Source organism: Myotis daubentonii, chromosome X (genome assembly GCF_963259705.1).
Source record: "Myotis daubentonii chromosome X, mMyoDau2.1, whole genome shotgun sequence".
NCBI classification, from domain to species: domain Eukaryota; kingdom Metazoa; phylum Chordata; class Mammalia; order Chiroptera; family Vespertilionidae; genus Myotis; species Myotis daubentonii.
Genome location: NC_081861.1, coordinates 22,423,117 through 22,444,964, shown reverse-complemented (window position 1 = coordinate 22,444,964; position 21,848 = coordinate 22,423,117). Strand labels below are relative to the sequence as shown.

The 21,848-nt window shown below is 38.9% G+C and overlaps 1 protein-coding gene across 1 annotated transcript in view; it reads left to right on the top strand.

The window, feature by feature from the left end:
- F9 (coagulation factor IX) overlaps nucleotides 1–21,732 on the top strand; it is a 37,865-nt gene extending 16,133 nt beyond the window's left edge. The window contains exons 5-8 of the mRNA XM_059680285.1: nucleotides 6,881–7,009; nucleotides 9,284–9,489; nucleotides 20,096–20,210; nucleotides 20,985–21,732. Of these exons, the coding sequence (XP_059536268.1) occupies nucleotides 6,881–7,009; nucleotides 9,284–9,489; nucleotides 20,096–20,210; nucleotides 20,985–21,532 (998 nt within the window). The 3' untranslated portion in view covers nucleotides 21,533–21,732. The remainder of the gene's footprint in view (nucleotides 1–6,880; nucleotides 7,010–9,283; nucleotides 9,490–20,095; nucleotides 20,211–20,984) is intronic.
- Nucleotides 21,733–21,848: the final 116 nt, after the last annotated feature.

Genomic DNA, 21,848 nt, shown 5'->3' with positions numbered 1-21,848 from the left:
TAATAAAAGGAAAAGGTGGCAGGGACAAAACATTTTAAGACAGAAAAGAGTGAATGCAGGTGTATGAGCCGGTACACATGGCCTGGATTCCCATTCCCTCAGGTCTCCTAGTAAGGGGACAAACCTGGGTTACCTTTCCTGTGGTTGTGTTAATTGGTTCAACATCTCTGAGGTGCCACTTTCATTTGAAAGGTTATAATTTCAAATTCACATTTACCTAGGTAAATTTGATCCTGCTATTATGGAAATCTACATAAATCTTTGAAGTACTCATTTTCAGCTTAAATACTATAACTATTGGCGGTAAGGGAATGAATAACTCAATTAGATTCAGTTAAGAATGAAGAATACATTGTAGTAAAGTATAATTGAAAATAGTATCCCTAAATGTCTTTAGTTTAAAAATAAAGACGCTGTAAAGGAATAGAATAGCCCTGAGAATGTAAATATGAGCACAAAAATTCCATAAAAGGTTTTGCTATATGTGTGAGGCTATGGACCACATAACAAAAGAACTAAGTCTACAACTGGACCTATTTCAGTCCTCTCAGGTTCCCCATATTTTGGATTGGTTGAATTGCTTCCACCACCAAATCTGGCCTGTGGGTTATATTGATATCTCCCAGCCCATTTTATTTATCGGGATTTAGAAAAATCCTTCCAGCTCAGTTAGTTCAGAAACAAAGTGGGAATTCTCTCAAAAATCTTTTTATCTTGGACACTAGAGGACAAGAAAAAAAACAACACATACAAACTCCCATTTAAGGCATTACTTCAAACTGAACTAAAGAATCATCTAGACCAGCGGTTCTCAACCTATGGGTCACGACCCCTTTGGCAGTCAAACGACCCTTTCACAGGGGTCGCCTAAGACCATCCTGCATATCAGATATTTACATTACAATTCATAACAGTAGCAACATTACAGTTATGAAGTAGCAACGAAAATAATTTTATGGTTGGGTCACAACATGAGGAACTGTATTTAAAGGGCCAGAAGGTTGAGAACCACTGATCTAGACTAATCTCAAAAGCTCCTAGATAGCACAGTTTATGGGATACCTGGGCCCCAAGTTTCTTGCCTCATCTTGGCTTGTAAAGAGAAAAGAGATTTCCATTGTTGAGACCTTGTTGTTTTACTTTTCTCTTGTCTATGAGGCTCTTCTACAGGGAAGAGATGTACAAATATTCAGGACATACTTTCTAGTTAGAAGAATAACAATTGATTGGCTATGTTGTCCCTTTGGCTAGAATAAATATCACTGTATGTCCCCAGCTACACATCACATCTGAGTCCTTTACAGATAGATCAAGGTCTGTAAAAACTTGGTCATTCCAGTTCCTTCTAAGAATACAAGAGGCATTTTCCTATAGTAATATAAGATGGGAAGAAAGAAAGAAAGAAAGAAAGAAAAAAAGAAAGAAAGAAGAAAGAAAGAAAGAAAGAAAGAAAGAAAGAAAGAAAGAAAGAAAGAAAGAAAGAAAGAAAGAAAGAAAGAAAGAAAGAAAGAGAAAAGACAAGACAAGACACATTTGTAATACCTTAACTAATAATAAAAAAAAAAAGAAAGGAAGGAAAGAAGGAAGGAAGGAAAAGGAAGGAAGGAAGGAAGGAAGGAAGGAAGGAAGGAAGGAAGGAAGGAAGGAAGAAAGAAAGAAAGAAAGAAAGAAAGAAAGAAAGAAAGAAAGAAAGAAAGAAAGAAAGAAAGAAAGAAAGAAAGACACAAGCACATAAACACTTTTTTTTTTTAATTTTGCTAACACATCACAAACACTACGGACTGATTTGCTATGAATTCCTTTGGAGTGAAGAAAATACCTTTAGTTTTAGCTGAACAATAGCATGTTCTGTGATAAACTAGTTAAACAGAACATATTTTGTCCAAGCTTTGTTTTTCACATCAGTGAATATATCAGGGTAAAAGGCAGAACAAAATAAAACAGAATGGTAACATTTGTGGTAGACATGAGGGTAACAGAAAGAAGAGTTTGTACCAACATGGATGGAGAATAACACATGTTTTAGGCACTGAGACCAGTCTCAGAACCAATGAGACCTATATCCAGCACAGTGTCTGACATCTAAGTGCTCAATAAATGATTGATGAATATGCCCTATAGTAACTGTCCCTTAGATCCTGGACTATGGACCTTTCCACTGGATATACTTGTGCTATTAAACTCTTCCCAGAATTTTGAGTCCTTTATCTGAGGGTAAAAGACTTCTGATTGGGCAGCAATATTTCCCACTGAATGTACAAACCAAGCTAGAGAGCAGCAACAACATACTGGGTCACAAAGAGCAAGGACAAATGTGGCAAATCATGGACAGGTTTAGTTGCTTAGTCAAGGGCACAGAATCAGTATTGGGAAACCCACACTGACTTTACTCATTCCTGTGATGCATGCCCTGCACCAAACCAGGCTGGACCTACCACCTACCTCTATTAACTTATCACAATCTCATATTGACTGAACACTTTATACAAGTGGTATTTGATTTGGCTGAACACTTCAGTACTGTTTGTAGCAACAAAAATGATAGCTAGTCCCATGTATTCACTATGAGTGAAGAGAAAGGTCTTTAAAAAATAAATAAAAAGGATCAAGTGACATGTCTCTGGACCATGCACTTAATGGATTATTGGTAGAAAAGGTTAAAGCTCAGGCTGTTTTCTTTGTCTACCTGGCAACAGTTGATTATTGATTGGCCTCCTTTTATTTCCTGAAGTGTCAGTAAGGAACATGAGTTAATTGTTATCTTAGCCTATGTAAAATATAATTCAAAAATTTAGACACATCACTCAAAACTCCATAATATACTCCATAACCATATAGTCACTCTGTTAGCCTAGATTCGCCCCCCCCCCCGAAAAAAAATGGAGTCTGTGACACAAGCTTATTAGGGTGTGCAATCCCAGGGAGCAAGAGCAAGGGACGAGGGAGTGAGGCAATGAGGAAAGGAGAACCAATAATAAGATGAGTCTGCTCTTCATCTACAACTGATTGCTTGATCTCCTGAGACTGTTTTCCAAGAAGCCATATGAACTGGCTTCAGGATAGTCCATCTAGGAGGGTGAAATAAGTGAAAAAAATTGTCCATAAGCATCTGTTTCCCATTGATCAAAAGTTCAGCATATGAGGTAAATACATCTCTAGGTTATAAGTGCTGAGTAACCCAGAAAGGTCATGTGGCATCCCTTGGCTCAGCATCAACGGGGAAGTGCCAAGGTAGGAGATGAGAGGCATGCAGTGCAGATATGAGCCAAGGCCATTCAACATGAGGTCAGTGGAAGTCTATGCAGAATTGATCACCAACATGCTGGGAGAAGACACAGGTGAAGCTGAGAGGAACTTACGTAGTGCATAGGGGGTGTCTAATACAGTCACTCATTTTCAACCTTTCCATGTCCTAACTGCACGGACAAGTAAATATTTCAATAGAAAGTTGAAATATTTATACTGATTATGAGTATGTAGGTAAGGCAGAAGGTGTCTTCTACTCATGGTGTTCGTGTGCTACTCTATAGACCAAAATAGCCCCAAGGACAGAGCCTGTTTCACTTAACTCAGCCATCTCAGCTAGCAAGCCTGAACCATACTACTTCTGTTACTGAGATGACATAGCAGAAACAAAGGGAAAACATGGTAATTAAAAAATATGAAATAAGATGGCAGAAATAAGTCAAATATATCAGGAACCATAATTAATATGAAATGGTGTTAATTACAATTTTCAGTCTGGAGTTAAAATCAAATTGTATGTTGTTGACAAGAAAGATACCTACAATAAAATTACACCAGGAGGCTAAAATAAAGGGATGTAATAAGATTTTTCAGGTAATCCTAACAAAAACAAACAAACGAAGCAATCTTTATATCAGACAAAATATAGAACCCTAAAAAAAAGCATTATAAGAGACAAAGATATTTTCTATACTAATAAAAGGGTAATATGCTAATTAGACTGGACATCTTCCAGATGACCTTCCGGACAAATCCATGGTGGCGGGGCCAAGGCAGAGGTGGTCAGGGGCGATCAGGCCAGTAGGGGAAAGCAGTTAGGTAGATCAGGCTGGCAGGGGAGAGCAGCTAGGGATCAGGCCAGCAGGGGAGGGCAGTTAGGGCGATCAGGCTGGCAGTGGGGGAGCAGTTAGGGCAATTGGGCCAGCAGGGGAGAGCAGTTAGGGTGATCAGGCCGGCAGGCAGGTGAGTGGTTAGGAGCCAGTGGTCCTGGATTGCGAGAGGGTGCAGGCAGGGCCGAGGGGACCCCCCCCCCGCATGAATTTCATGCACCGGGCCTCTAATATATTAATAAGGGGTATTGTGTAGGAGAGTAAAGAAAATGTGAACCACTAAAATGCATATCATTGTCAACACATAATGTCTTTGACATTTAGCTACCTTAAAGGATCCTATTTTTTTTCTTGTGTTGATACATACGAACCTCAGCTAGATTAAGTTTCCTTTGATAAATTGGGTTATATTAAAATTATAAACTTCTACTCAGTAAAATACACTATGTAGGTGAAAAGGCAAGTCACAAAGTAGGAGGAGAAATCTGTATCACATGCATCCAGTAACTGGAACTCTCATACACTGCTGGTGGGAATTTAAATGCATACAATTAGAAAGCATAAAAATGTTAGAAGAAAACATAAGAATCAAAATCCCAGACATCTCTCACATCAATATTTTAGCCAATATGTCTCTGAGGGCAAGGGAAACTCAGGAAAAGATATACAAATGGAACTGCTACATCAAACTAAACAGCTTCTGCACAGCAAAAGAAACCATCAATGAAATGAAAAGGGAACCCACTATATGGGAGAACATATTTGCTAATGACATATCCAATAAGGGGTTAATTTCCAAAATATATAAAGAACTTATACAACTCAACACGAGGAAAACAAACAATCCCATTTAAAAATGGGCAAAGGACCTGAATAGACACTTCTCCAAAGGGGACATATAGATGGCCAAGAGACATGAAAAAGTGCTCAGAGTCACTAATCATCAGAGAGACATGAATTAAAATGACAATGTGGTATCACCTCACACCTATCAGAATGGCTACTATCGATAAATCAACAAAAAACAGGTGCTGGCAAGGATGTGGAGAAAAGAAAACCCTAGTGCACTGTTGGTAGGAATGCAGACTGGTGTAGCCACTATGGAAAGCCGTATGGATTTTCCTCAAAAAATTAAAAATGGAACTTCCTTTTAAACCAGCAATCCCACTTCTGGGAATACATCCTAAGAATCCTAAAACACCAATCAGAAACAATATATGCACTCCTATGCTCATAGCAGCATTATTTGCAATAGTCAAGATCTAGAAATGGCCCAAGTGCACATCAGCAGATGAACAGATTAAAAAATAACCAAAAAAACAAACAAAAAAAAACATGGTACATTTACACAATGGAATACTACTCTGCCTTAAATGAGATGGAACTCTTACCCTTTGTGATAGCATGGATAGACCTGGAGAGTATGATGCTAAGCAAAATAAACCAGTCAGAGAAAGACAAATACTTATATGATCTCACTAATATGTATAATCTAATGAACAAAATAAAATGGAACCAGAGCATGGATACATGGAACATAGTGGCAGGTGCCAGAGGTAGGGGGTGGGGGTGACTGGATAAATAAGTTGAAAATATTAGCCAAAGAACATATATGTGTATCTCATGGACATGGACAATAGTGTGGTGAAGGCCAAGGGAGGGAGAGAAGGGAGTAGGTGGAGGTGGGCAAATGGGGGCGGGGGAAGGCTGCAATATCAACATTAATATTTTTAAATAAAAAATTGTGTACAATTATTTAGAAAACTACTTGGCAGTATCTACTAAACCTGAACATAATTTCACTCATAAGTATACTTCCAGGAAATATGTATGCATATGTTACCAAAAAACATATACAAGAATGTTCATAACTGTATCATATAAAAACAAGAGCCCAAAACTGGAAACTCAACTAAATATTCATCAACAGTAAAGTGGATGAATAAAGGTAGTAATATTTATACAGTGGGAAACTACACAACATGTAGATGAAGTACTGCTATACAAAACAACAGGGATGAATCTCATAGTCAAAATGTTAAATGAAAGACACAGAAGCGTGCACATTGTGAGTGTCTATTTATATAAAGTTTATGAACAGGCAAAACTCATTTATTTTTAGAAGTTAGGATAATGGTAATTTTGGAAAGGAGGAAGAGTATAATAATGACTAAAAGGAGGCGATAGGAGAGTTTAGACTGCAGTGGTTCTCAACCTTCCTAATGCCGCGACCCTTTAATACAGTTCCTCATGTTGTGGTGACCCCCAATTTCATTGTTACAAATTGAACATAATTAAAGCATAGTGATTAATAACAAAAACAATATGTAATTATATATGTGTTTTCCGATGATCTTAGGCAACCCCTGTGAAAGGGTCATTTGACCCCCAAAGGGGTCGCGACCCACAGGTTGAGAACCACTGGTTTAGAGGGTGTTGATTATGTCCTATGTATTAATCTGTTTAGTGTTTAAACAAGTGTACCCACTTTGTGAAAAATTTAGACTAAAGTTCTGGGTACTTGTCTGAATATGTGTTATATTTAATAAACATTTAAATTGTAGTCCATGATTTAGTGAAAATAGGATATTCAATCCTTCAGTTTTACGTCAAATCAAATATATTGCTGCCACCATTTTATGCCTTATTAAGAATTTTATCTTTCTACTCTAGCTTAAGGTTCCTAGGTTTTTCTCCATGAATGGCCCCAGCTTATATTTGACCTACACATGTCAGTAGTTTTCATGTACATTTTAGAAATGCATGTTAAATAATGCTATTACTGTTGGTTTGCTTTCTTTCAGATGCAACATGCAGCATTAAGAATGGCATGTGCAAGCAGTTTTGTAAAAAGGGCACAGATAATAAGGTGCTTTGTTCCTGTACTACAGGATACCGACTTGCAGAAGACCAAAAGTCTTGTGAACCAGCAGGTCAAAATCTAAGTTTTTTTTCAAAGCTTGGCAGATATATTCTCCAAATCTACATTTGAACCATTAGCATTTTAACTAGCCAACATAATTATAATCCCTACTTGTTTTAACTTCATTATGAAATCATAGAAAAGAGGAATCCCATGAATTGGAAAAAATAATTTTTCAAATTGCATCATTTTAAATAGAAATTCTAAATGTCTTTAGTCTGAATTATTTTCCATGTATCCAATTTATTTTTACTTTTATATCATGAAGCAATTGATTTTTGTACATATATTTGTAATTCAACCAGGCAAATTAATGTAGTAATCCCATGCCATGAAAGATACATAAATGATGGACTGATAGGTTTTTAGAACAAGGATGGCTGAATTTTAAGCATGATTCTGCCAAGGTGTGGCTGGTTTCCTCTGAAAAAGTTATTTCCTATCCTTGGGTCTCAGGCTGAGTTTATACCGTTGGCATGAGAATAGTTCCAACAACCATCCGTTTTAAGCCATGCCAGGCTGCTCAGCACATCCCTCTATTCAGCAGTGGATAAGGCAGTGTTTCCCAGTCATGTTAACTATGCTGCTGTGTTGACAGCTGGTTGGTGTATTCAAAACATCACCACTCCACACTCATATGGCTCTTCTCTGAAAAATGAAAGCAGTAGAAACTTTGATTGTTTTTTTAAAGTAGGCTTTGCAGGATCAATTATATTTGATAAATGAGGGCCCTTTTTGAAGCATATACAATTTATTTTGCATTTCCAAAGCCTGATATCTTATTAAATTGGTGCATTAAATCATGCACCATTTCTCTGTAACTGGGTTAGATACCTATCTCAGTAATGCACTCAGCAGAGGAAATTAAAGGACCAGAGGACAAGAGTATTCATGCTGTAACTAAAATAAAGAGTATTTAATGCTTCAAGGGCCTGCTTGTCTGTCTGTCATATCTGGTTCTTCATATACACTGTCTCAAAGCCAGCCTACTTGGAAATATGTATTATTCCAGTGTAGACTGATGGCATATTAGCTAAATCCTTACAACCCTTCAATGTTATAAGAGAAAAAAAAGAATGGAGAGCCACCTCCTAATATTGTGTTACATCTGAATATAGCCTTAGCTTTAGCAGAATAAGTAGGCCAAACCTAAAATAAGCTTTTCTGTTTTTCAATAGTAATGGTCCCTTTTCCTCTAACCATTGATGATTTATATTTATACATAAGTATTTTGAACAAATTTCCTGTTTTCCCAACCACATGCTGTCTTCATGATACTTTGCCACAGCTGGTTGCTATAGAAATGTCTGTTATAAGGAATGTGGCTGGAGGGGAAGTGAGAAATGAAAATAAAATGTGAGGTGACTTTGCTTGACTACAAATTTCCATTCTGGTTGCTTCCAATGAATCAGTAGACAATTTCTTTTACTTTTTAAATATACATTTTTATTGATTTGAGACTAAGGGAAAGGGAGAGAGAGAGCGAAACACCAATGATGAGAAAGAATAATTCAACGGCTACTTCCTGCATGCCCCACACTGGGGATCAAGCCCTCAACCCAGGCATGTGCCCCCACTGGGAATCGAACCATGACCTCCTGGTTCATAGGTTGACACTCAACCACTGAGCCACGCCAGCCGGGTGACAATTTCATTTCTTTAGGAAATAAACCAACCCAATGTAAAAAGGTGGCCAGTTCCCAAGGTGGACATGGCTGTGATAATCATATGAGTAATTTGGGTAATACTTGATAATCATGTAATTAAATCACAATGACCGCCCCTCCCCCAAGAAATACCTAAAATCCACTTTGGAATCTAGAAGGCATTCTAGTCTACAAAAGAAATCCTGTTAACAATAAGCAGCAGGAGTAACATTTACTTAATTCTAAAGTTAAAGTTATAAGGCACCAATCATCAGATTTGCATTTAGGGACAGTACTTGGGAATAAAACTTTTTAGTAGAAAAAAAACTAAACAGAAAGTCATTAGACTTTATAAAAGTCTTACAAAATTTGATTCTGGAACTCTTATCCTATTTCTGTAGAGATGATGCATTCTTGAACCAAATCTTCTTTTCATGAAGGGTTTGAAAACTTACCATGAAAATAATTTAATTAACCTTTTAGTTTGAGATGATATTAATTGATTTGATTTTTTAAAATTATTGATGGATCTGCTTTTCAGAATTGACAAGGATGGGCCTCATTTTTAATCTTTGTAATATATGTTCTGCTTGCCAATGAGAAATACTCAAATTCTTTTTTTTTTTTCATTTTTCTAGTGCCATTTCCATGTGGGAGAGTTTCTGTCTCACTCAATTCTCTGAAGTTTACTCGTGCTGAGACTATTTTTTCCAATATGGACTCTGAAAATTCTACTGAAGATGAAACAATTTTGGACAACGTCACTCAAAGCACTCAACCATTTAATGACTTCACTCGAGTTGTTGGTGGAGAAAATGCCAAACCAGGTCAATTTCCTTGGCAGGTACTCTATATTGATGGTGTATCAAAACTAGAGGGGGTGGGGGGGCAGACAGGCCAGGTGGGAGGCTGAGACTAGGACATTAGGTGTGGGAAGTGTTTCAGTACTCAGCAACATGAGGAAACCCCCATAGGTGGGGAGCTTGTGAAAGAGAAGTCCAGGGACAGTTACTATACAAGGTCAAGGAGAGTTTGGCATCAAGGAATTAGCATAGCAGGATTCCAGACAAGCCATAGTGAGGGCTAGAAGTGAGGTTACAGGTATGGGGGTTCAGGGTACTACTTTAGCTTCAGCCCCTGAAAAATACTGGTAAGCATCAGAAAATCTCTAGGTCCAGAAAAACTGTATTATTTCTAAGGGATTGTAAAAAGGACTCAAGTAGGAAGAATGAAAACAAGAACTGGGCTATTGGAACCAGGGTATGAGATAGGGACTGGATCCAAGCCTGTGATTCTCAAAATGTGGTAGCATCAGAATCTCCTGGGAACTTGTTAGGAATGCAAATTTTCATGCTACACCTTAGTCCTACCAGATCAGAGTCTCTGGGGGTGGGGCCCAGAAATTTGTGTGCTACAAGTCCTTCAGGTAATTCTAATGCACACTATAATTTGAAATCTAATGGTCCAAATGAAACAATCTTGTTGCAGAAGCTAAGGTTCAAAACTACAAACAGTGGAATCATGGTACCTAATCGCACATTCCTCCAGGTGTGAACTGCAGACAACACACATGAGAATCACCTGTGCAAATTTTTGGGGTGACAATCAAGAGCTAAATTTGTAACAAAACCTCGGTTGTTACTGGCTATAGCTAAAGCCTAAGGGATTCTATCAGAGAGAAGTAGTAGGCCCCAGAGATCAGGATCTAGGCTGGTCCTTATATAAAGTTGTGCTGTCCAATAAGGTAACTACTAGCCACATGTGGCTGTTTAAATTTAACTACCATTAAATCAAATTTAAAATTAATTTCCTCAGTGACACCTGCCATATTTCAAGTGCACAATAGACACATATGACTACCATATTAGAAAGCGCAGAAACAGAACATTTCCTTCATTGCAGAAAGTTCTATTGGACAGCACTTATAACAGTTGAGTCTAACATAAAACTCCCTAGTGGCCACAATCATGTGATTTTATAGTAATCTCAAGGATGCTTCACTAAACCTCTCTACTAAGGTTTGAACATTTGTCATCAGAGACCAGTAGTTTTAAAGACATTTCAATAATCAAACAGGTAGCAATTTAAGCTAGGATCAGGTAAATGTCCCCAAGTTTAAAACTACTGGAATTTTTTGAGGCTAGCTATGTAACTATCTAGAATTCTTTCGATTACCTGCATTTACCCAATATAATGCTTATAAGATATTGAACTTAGCCCTGGAAGGTGAGGGATTTGGCACAGACATTCCAGAGAATGGTACTAAAGGGTGATAAACCATCACAACCAAAACTTTATATTTTACTTTCTTTTACCTTTGCTTTTAACAATATTTGTTGGACTTGATCTTATACACAATAAAATACACCATATGTTCCTTTAAAACCCCCTATCCCCTACTTAAGCATCCTACCAGTGCTGCTTCCTTCACTCACTCACATCTTTACTTTCGTTCATGACTCTTGATAAGAATAACCTTTGACCTTCTTATCAACCTCTCCTTGAACAATCCCTCTCGGGTCAGCCACTCTAATTATGCTTTATTCTATTTAACACCTATGTGTCTAATTCTAATTTTATTATTTGTGTTCTTATGTTTTCATTCACTCTATATCCAACTTCCATGGGTAAGTTGCTTAGAACAAAAATTATACTTTATAAGTTTTATCTTCCTTGGGCTTGTGAGACATAAAGCAGTGCTTAGAGTGGAGGACCCAGTCACCCAGTGTTTCATTAGCTAAGAAGATAACTTCCCACTCAAAAAAAAAACCCCAAAAAAACCACACCAGGATTTTTTTAAAAATCCCAGAATGCATGCATTGCAGGCTTAGCATTGTTCCCTTGTCATCCCAGAAATAAAATGGCAAATATATTTAAATGAGAGCTAAAAATATGGGGTTTTGTTGTCTCAGTTTAGTCATATAATCTCTGTTCCCTATGCATCCCTTTTAAGCCAGATGCTTGCCAATGTTTGAACAACGCCAAGTCTTTCCTAATAGAAATTTTACTCTAGCAAGCTATTTTTTTTCTTTTAAGCAAAAGAAACTATTAGATGACAGTTATAGTTGCACTGTGAGGAAGAAGATATAAGTGATGCACATCATTTCAAATCTGTCATGTCCTCCTCAATGCACCCTTGTAGTTAGTGTACCTGTTACCTATTTCCAATCAAGCCGAGCTAAGATAATTTGGAATGTTCAAAATCACTTATCCACATGTATTCACATGTGCACACACATGTTCACTCCCTATTTTACACACATGAATTAAGATTACGGACTGGGGAACTACAAAGTACTAGGTTTTAGTTTTTCCCCAAAAGTGAAGAGCTGATCTACTTTCTTGGCTACTTCAGAATGACCCAGTCATATTTCTGCATTGTTTCCATCCTTACCAGAGGACTGTCCACACCCACCTCCATGTAGTTTCTCATGAAAGGTTACTTTAGCCGTGTTCGGCTTCCCTCCCTTCTCATCTCCCCGCTTATTCCAAGGAGCCTACCTTACTTGTTCCAGTATGCAGGTCTCTCCGGCATGCATCCGTGTTGAGCAGGGACTTCTTTGTTGAATTATAGGTGTTTATTTTGTTGAAATGTTAGAGGGAGAGGACAGACCCACATTTACACCGCCATTCCTCTGACATCACCTCCCAAAAATATCAGATACATTTGAGTATATAAAAGTCACTTTAGACTAAGAAGAAATAGAAACGAAACAAACCAGAATCTCTCATTTGTGGGAGAGCCGGCTCCACCTCATCACAGTTAATCTGCAGGGTGGAACTACTTGATTTGATTGCAAACAAAACTGCAACACACTTGCTGCAGCCCAAGGCATCAAGAGAAAGTAAGCAACAGCTGGGGTTTCAAAGGTCAAAATATTCTATGGCAATGAAATAGAAAATACTGTTTAGCAATGCCACCTAGAAAAGAGTGGTTCAAATGCTGATGCTTCATAAAAAGGGGTGGGAGATAAAGCAACCACTTAGGTAAAGAAATCCCAAAAAGAACTGAGAGTTGACCTTCATCTGGAGTAATGAACAGTTTGAATGAATTGGAAAGGTTTTAGTCTGTTAGAGAAAAGGTTTAAGTGAGCTGCTTGCAAGTGCTAAAGTGCCACAGTGGGGAAGGAGAAGATGACTTTTTGTTTGTGGATTTATGAGTGAAAGTTACAGGCAGGTAGGCAGGTTCTGGCCCCGGTTATGAATGCCCTTTACAACCACAAGAATGATTTTGTGGGCTGGGCAGTTTTGGGAGGAAATGCTGTTTGAAAAAAATGTCTAATTGTTTACTTGAAGAGCTGTTCTGTCACTGGGGACAGCAGCTGCTGGATAACCCTATGAAGAGTATGTCGAGGGTATTGTTTCCCCTAGGGGGAGATTAGAGTAGGGTAGAGGATAGCTTTGAGACCCTAAAGAGCAATGTGCACTTTCCATGTGGCCTGTCCTTAACTTATTTTAGGGCTTTCACCTGGGAAGCTGGAGGCAAGGCCTCCTCAGCAACTGTGGTTGCCAGACACTTCCAAAACCCCCTGTGGTTCCGGCCTGCAAGGCCCCGCCCCGCCCCCCAGCCTCAAAGGTACAGGCTGGCTTGCCTGACCTAGAACCCACATCACCATGACAGAAGGCCTGAGAGAGAGGTGGAGGGAGATTCAAGGCCAATTTCCTTCATTTTCCCTCCAGATGCACCTTGGTGGGCTCAGAGCCACATGAGAGCCTGGGGAAATGAAGCAGGGATTCTGCAGGAACACCTCAAGTGGGAAGAGAGGACGCTAAAGGTTTAAGTGCACTATATAGGAACAGAACTGCTGTTTCCTCAAGTCAGTATATCCTTAGCTTCCTTAGAGGAGTGGGAACTAAAACAAGACTCAGAATTTCACACAGCTGCATAGGCAAGCAATGAAAACTTTTCAACATTAGAGAAAAAGGGAAATTGCAATGCTTATATTACAAGACCGCCTTCATCAACAGCTTAAAAGTGAGAGATTTGAGAAGCTAGGCAGTGTTGAGGCTTTCCAAAGCTTTAATTTGGTTTTGGTTCCATGCCCTTGAGGCTGTCTGCAGACAATTCTGAGCATGCGCAAACTTATCCCAAGCGCTTCTCCCACCTCTTCTGCTTTGGCTTAGGATCTGTCCTTCCCTGTATGCCAAGTACCTGGTCTTCTATTTTCTGTTTTATCATGGACCGAATAAAATGGAAGCCAGGTCCTCAAGCTTTCCCTATCCTTTATATTAGGTTGTATCATATGCAATTGCAGATAAACTATTTAACAGAAAAATATGCCTGTCTATTCTTTATTCTATTCTTGGCCTAAAATAATCTTAAAATATTTTAGCATTTTGCCCAGTCTGAACTTTCCTCAGCTTTGGCCTGAAGCTAGCCTTATAGATGCCCAAACTTTTGACCTGAACAGCTACCTACACAAACCCAATTCATTCCATTCTATTAGGACATACATCCATGGCAGATAGCACACATAGTTACCATATGTATGAAACATGACTTTTTTTCTTTGGTGGGGGGATGGAGGGATTAGGAGGAAGATGTTATATCAAGATCCTAAGACTATAGAAATATCTTCACCTGGAAAAGGTAACCTTCTATTTGTCCTAGCTCAAATGATAAAGTTCCAATTAGGAGAAATAAAAAGATGACAATTGTAATTTCATCAGCCCCACAAAACTAGTTTGCACAGAACACTTAGACTATTATTCTCTGGGACAGTTTGATGAAATCCATTTCTTTTTTTAAATTTTTATTTTATTTTTTATTGTTTAAAGTATTGCATATGTCTCCTTTTTCCCTGATTGACCTCCCCCAGCCACTCCCACTCCCCAGGAAAAGCATCCACTGCTCCAGTGTCTGTATCCACTGGTTATGCTAATATGCATGCTTACAAATCCTTTGGTTGATCTCATCCCCCCGCTCCCCTGCCTTCTCTCTGAGGTTGGACAGTCTGTTCAGTGTTATCTTGTCTCTGGATCTATTTTTGTTCATCAGTTTATGTTGTTCATTATATCCCATATATGAGTGAGATCATGTGATATTTATCTTTCTCCGACTGGCTTATTTCACTTAGCATAATGCTCTCCAGTTCCATCCATGCTGTCGCAAATGGTAAAAGTTCCTTCTTTTTTATAGCAACATAGTATTCCATTGTGTAGCTGTACCAAAGTTTTTTAATCCCCTTATCTGCTGATGGGCACTTAGGCTGCCAAATCTTAGCTATTGTAAATTGTGCTGCTATGAACATAGGGGTGCATATATCCTTTCTGATTGGTGTTTCTGGTTTCTTGGGATATATTCCTAGAAGTGGGATTACTGGGTCAAATGGGAGCTCCATTTTAACTTTTAGAAGAAAGTCCATACTGTTTTCCACAGTAGCTGCATGATTCTGCATTCCCACTAGCAGTGCACGAGGGTTCCTTTTTCTCCACATCCTGACCAGCACTTGTCGTTTGTTGATTTGTTGATAATAGCCATTCTGACAGGTGTGAGATGATACCTCATTGTTGTTTTGATTCGCATCTCTCCAGTGATTAGTGACTTTGAGCATGTTTTCGGATGAAATCTATTTCAATAACTAGTCTAGTTAACCAGTTATTAAAAACCAAAAGTGAGCATTGCCTCTGTGCCCAGAAAAATGAAGTAGAGCTTAGGGCTGGATGAATCACACCTGTGGGCATAACAAGCTATACATCATGCAGAAATGATTTTGCTTTTTATATGAGAGAGAATGAGTATGCAAACATAGAAAATATTTTTGTAAAGCTGGAGGTGGCTATTTAGGAAGAATAAAGGTTTACTAAAATCACAAGGAAATGCTAGGTTCAAGTTAAAAGGTTAGGAAGTGAACAAGGCAACAGCTGTTACTCTGGGTTGGCATTGTCAATAAAGAGCATCAGAACAGATGTGTAAATGTGTATTTTGTAGATTCATGTGGATGTATTTGGTGTGTATCTCTGTGTGTGTGTGTGTGTGTGTGTGTGTGTGTGTGTGTGTGTGTGTAAGAAAGAAAACAAGCTCCTCTTAGGTCATGACAAACATGAAAATGTTTGACAGGTCAGAACTCAGTTGTCTTGCTCAGAACATACGCTTTCCCATTTTCCCCATCATTCTCCAAAGGTATGTCTTACAAGAACTTGTCATTGGTCAAGCAGACAGCTCATCCCCAAATAGCTAATATTTAGATAGCTGTGATCTTGAGGTAGTCAAGCAAACATTCCACAACCAAGTCTTTTGTAATATCTTTAAATGTGAATATATTTTAGGACTTTTTCTTGACTAAGATGTTTGCTAAAATTTAGGCTCTTTAGGCATAAAAGGACACAACCATATTTCTTGATCACCCACCAGAAAGCAATAGAAGCTCTGGCAGCAAGTCTTTAGCTGGAATCAGACTGGCTACATCACAGCCTCTGTATCCAGGGGCTGTGGATATCATTCAGTCTGGCCTTACTAGCCCATTAAGCTGAGAAATGTCTAATTCATCTCTAATACAAAAATTGATTCTTAACCCCAGTTACTTGAACAGATATTCAGTTGTAACCATTAGGACCAATATAGGACAATATTGCCCAAATTTGTTTGATGATGAAAATCACTTGGGGTCAGAGCCAGTTTCGCGAACTTGTGACCAGTGCACCTTGCACAGCGCCCTGCATTCAGAGGGGTCCTACATTTGGAGTTCAGTGCTTTGCATTTGTGTTTTATAATTCAAGTCCAATGAGACAATGGGGCATACATGGGCTAGCAGTGATGGCAAACCTATGACACGTGTGTCAGAGGTGACATGCGAACTCATTTTTTTGGTTGATTTTTCTTTGTTAAATGGCATTTAAATATATAAAATAAATATCAAAAATATAAGTCTTTGTTTTACTATGGTTGCAAATATCAAAAAATTTCTATATGTGACACGGCACCAGAGTTAAGTTAGGGTTTTTCAAAATGCTGACACACCGAGCTCAAAAGGTTTGCCATCACTGGGCTAGGGACTTCGATACTTGAATCATTGGTCTCACTTCTCAGTACCACAAGGGGATGGATTATTGACTTCCCACTTCCCTGTCCCCTGGTGCCTTGGCCAACCCTGACTCTCCTTTCTCACACTTGCCCAATGACTACTGCCACCCCCAACCCATAGCACATCTCCTCATCCCCAGTAGCTACCACTGTCGTCCTCCTCCTGCACAGTCACAGGAAAGGTTAAGTATGGGTGCACATACCCTATGCCATCTTGGGAGGGGGCATGGTCACATGGCATCTAGGGAGCAAAAATGTCACAGAACGTTTGGAAGGTTAATGGTGGGAGTGAGCCTCTTGCCCACCTCTATTCCAGGTACTGAGCATATTCTGGCATATAAGTTGCAACCCCTTGGGAATTCCCCCTTTGTGGTTGGTTGCTGCAGTGGGCCAGTGGGAAGGAAAGATTTACTTACTCTTACCAGTGCTGGGTCACAGAGCATCAGTCTGGTGGGAGGAGGGTATGGAGCATGTGTGCTTGCATGCTAAATTTCAGGATTCAGCCCCTGGGCACCTGTGAGTATCTGCCCTCCCAGTATATACCCCTCATGCCTAAGGTAGTATGACATTAAATAGTACATTTAAAACACCCTGATAGGTTGCCATAAACCACCAAAGAAAAGGAAAAATTTTGTATTTTAATGTCTTCAATACCATTTTCCCTGACTTTTGAACGGGGAGGGGGGTCCCACATTTTCATTTTACACTGAGCCCCACAAATTATGTAGCTATATCTGTCCAGAGTGAGCACTTTTCTTATTGTTGACAATATTATAAATTTCTCCTATTTTCTCCCTTTTTGTGCCCTCCACCCAACCCCCACCCCACCCCAAGTCTTCCCCATACTATTGTCTATGTTCACAGGTTATTCATATCAGAGTGAGCAGTTTTAAAACAGTTCACCAACCATTGGGAATTCTGAAACAGAATTTTTCAAATTTAATTATGCATAAGGATATTCCAGAGATCTTCATTTTTCTCTCGTCCCATCCCCTAAATATTCTTATTAAGCCTGGGTGGGCCTCCAAATCTGCATTTTACAAGCATCCTAGATGATTCTACTGCAACTGGTCCACCAACCACACTTGGAGAAATACTGGATACTTAGAAGCATAGATTCTGAAGCCAGGCAGACTAGGGTTTGCATCTTAGCTTCACCACTAACCTTAGGGCAATTAACATGCATAAACCTCAGTTAGCTCATTATAAATGGAAATATTAATATCACCTTCAATGTGTTGTATTAAATGTACATAAAACACTTAGCACAATGATTAGTCCATAGTAAGCCATCAATAAATGTTCTAAAATACTTAAGAAGACTGTTAAGTCTAGGTCAGTGGTCGGCAAACTCATTAGTCAACAGAGCCAAATATCAACAGTACAATGACTGAAATTTCTTTTGAGAGCCAAATTTTTTAAACTTAAACTATATAGGTAGGTACATTGCTATTAACTTAGTTTGGGTACTCCTAAGGCTTAGGAAGAACCACACTCAAGGGGCCAAGGGGCCGCATGTGGCTTGCGAGCCACAGTTTGCCGACCACGGGTCTAGGTGGTCGGTACACTGGGGTTTGTTATATTATGTGAGTTCTCCTATATTTTTACAACTTTTCGAAATGAAAAGCAATAGCTAGAATGAGAGGGAAAGCTAGAGTATGGAAAGGGGGATCAGAAGCTTGCAATGAGTCAGCTCCATAGGTCTCCAGGTAGGAGGATGGTGCTTCAGTGTCAAGGATTTAGCAGATGTTCAGTAAATTGAATTCAGGACAAAAAAAATCTTCACTAGAATATGTCCCAAGGACCTTCTCAGACTCATACTGAAAGGAACTAACCATTTCCTTCCCCTAGTTTATGAATGGGCTGACACATGGGGCTATGTGTATTTTATTTAGTAAAAGGGCATCTATTCACAAGAGCTAGTCCAGCGGTTCTCAACCTGTGGGGTGTGACCCCTTTGGGGGTCGAAAGACCCTTTCACAGGGGTCTCCTAAGACCATCGGAAAACACATATATAATTACATATTGTTTTGTGATTAATCACAATGCTTTAATTATGTTCAATTTGTAACAATGAAATTGGGGGTCACCACATCATGAGGAACTGTATTAAAGGGTCACGGCACTAGGAAGGTTGAGAACCACTGAGCTAGTCAGTGCCCAGAAAGGTTTTACCAAATGTTAAGTGTGCCCTCTAGTGTTCACCTTCTCGGCTTTCTTCCTAAAGTGGTTGATCAGGCTCTTGCTTACATTGGAAGTGAAATTCTCCAAGTTGATCTAGTCATTGAGGTGGTGAAAATATTCATTGTCCACTCTGATTATGCAATGAATGTGCAGATGTAAGACTGGGGTAGCCTCTTATCTAATAATGCCCAGGCTCAGTCAATAAAGGAAAAATACCACATGATCTCACTCATTCGTGGACAATAGAGACCATCATAAACTTTTGAACAATAATAGATACAGAGGCAGAGCTGCCTCAAACAGATTGTCGAGCCGCAGCGGGAAGGCCGGGTAGGGTTGGGGGGCAGGAGGTAGGGGGGTAAGAGATCAACTAAAGGACTTGTATGCATGCATATAAGCATAACCAATGGACATAAGACACTGGGTGATAGGGGAGGCTAGGGGACTGTCTAGGGCGGGGGGATAAAATGGATACATATGTAATACCCTTTGTAATACTTTAAGCAATAAAAAAATATATATATATAAAAAAATAATGCCCAGGCTCAAAGCAGTGCCCAAATATCTTTATCCACTGTGCCCCACCACCACCACCAAAAAAAATAGAACTTTTAGGACAAAGGCAGCTGGCATAACCAACCAGGGACAGTCAAATATGGTTATGTACAATGGAAAGAGTGCATGAGTCTTTCTGTTCCTCATTGCCTGGATGGCCATAAACATAGCTGTTATGGAGGCCATAGGTCTCATTTCATAATATTCCTGTTTAAAAAGGGCTTGAAAAAAATCTCCTTTAAAAATCAATGGGGGTTTTTTTCTTCTAATAGCCTGCAGCAAAAAATATTTCCTCATGCAGGGTCAGGATACTCAGTAATAACTACTGATCTCAAGGAGTCAAGTCAGTGTATGTCTCAATGTATAATTATTGCAATCAGATAATCTGACGCACCTGGAAATGGAATCCAAGGGCCCTAGATCCCCAAAAGAAGCTGTTCCCTCATATTGGTTAGAGTTCCCCCTGGCTCTCACTGAATGTTCTCTTTAAGACAGTTACAGAAATTGCTTTTTTAATTTATGCTCCAGAAATACTAATTCATCTGCAATACTAACACTTTCCAGAAACACTCCAGGTCTGCCAGCACCTACAAGCCAACTTTTGCCGACTCCTGTAAACAGCACACATATTTACTTAGTTTTGAATAAAATATATTATCTAATAAGATTCATAATTTTGTTTCCACAGGTCCTTCTGCATAATAAAATTGAAGGATTCTGTGGAGGTTCCATTGTTAATGAAAAATGGGTCGTAACTGCAGCCCACTGTATCAAACCTGGTGTTGAAATTACCATTATTGCAGGTAAGTAAATAAGGATAGTACTCTACAACATCTTCTATAAGACTAGTATATCATATTTTATGAAGGTCTAATAGGATAATTGTTAAATAACTTGGGCTAGTGGTAGAGAGGCCATGTTTTCAAAACCCAACTTGCTTCAACCTCCAACCTTTCCAGAGTTCTTTGGTGTACTTTTATTAGCACTCACTTCAGTGGGGAACAATTATTTATTGATGTCTCCATTTCCCTACCAGACTAAGCCTTCCCAAAAGCTGTGTCATAACACTGATCTTTATATCTCTAGTGCCTGGCACAACCTGTAGTGGGCCCTCTAACATTTGAATGAATGACCAAATGAATGTATTATTTGTGAGCAAAAAGGAATCAAAATACTAGAAATTGGGGAAGTCTAGAATAAAATTAATGAGAAGTAGATTCATTATCACATGTGAACAATGTAAGACTTGTAATAGCAAGGGTGAACAGAACCATGTCTATGATGGGTCTTGAATCACTTTTCGATCTAAAAAGTATGCCCTGGCCCTCATTACATTTTATCTAAATCATACCAATATAAGATTGAGATCTTTGACACTTGGCTGCCAGTTAATTCAGTGATGCCAAGTGAACACTTTGAAAATCTGTTTCTTTATGTGAAAGGCTATTTGTTACTGAAGAAAAATTTGTTTTGAATGGGTGAAATGCCAGTTAAGTAAGTGATGCTAGGTGGACACTTGGAAAATGTGTGTCTCTATGAGAAAGATAGTGACTGAAAAAGAAATCTGTTTTCAATAGGTGAGCATAACACCGAAAAGGAGGAGCCTACAGAGCAAAGGCGAAATGTGATTCGGGTTATTCCTCACCACAACTACAACGAAACTATTAATAAGTACAGCCATGACATTGCCCTTCTGGAATTGGATGAACCTTTAATGTTAAACAGCTATGTAACACCTATTTGCATCGCTGACAGGGAATACACAAACATCTTCCTCAAATTTGGGTCTGGCTATGTGAGTGGCTGGGGAAAAGTCTTCAACAGAGGGAGATCAGCTTCAATTCTTCAGTACCTTAAAGTTCCCCTTGTTGACCGAGCCACATGCCTTCGCTCCACAAAGTTCACCATCTATAATAACATGTTCTGTGCTGGCTTCCATGGGGGAGGTAAAGATTCATGCCAAGGAGATAGTGGGGGACCCCATGTTACTGAAGTGGAAGGCATCAGTTTCTTAACTGGAATTATTAGCTGGGGTGAAGAGTGTGCAGTGAAAGGAAAATATGGAATATATACCAAGGTATCCCGGTATGTCAACTGGATTAAGGAAAAAACACAGCTCACTTAAAGAAAAATGTATCTCCAAGGTTCACATATTTGGGATTAAAAATGAACAAGGTCTTTTACTAACTAATCACTTTCCCCTCTCATCAGATTTGAACATATACATTCCGTGAATATTGCTTTTACTTTTTATGGGGAGAAATCTGTCTAGAATTGATATTTTGTAGAATAAATAAATTAGAAAATCAAATCATTTGAGAAATATAGTGTGATAATAATCTGTGACCATGAAAAAAATGTGAAGTTATTTTCTTCATCCTGATCATCAAGCATTATATTTCTCCACCAGCAATTCCCTGATTCTCCCTCCTCAGCAGCAT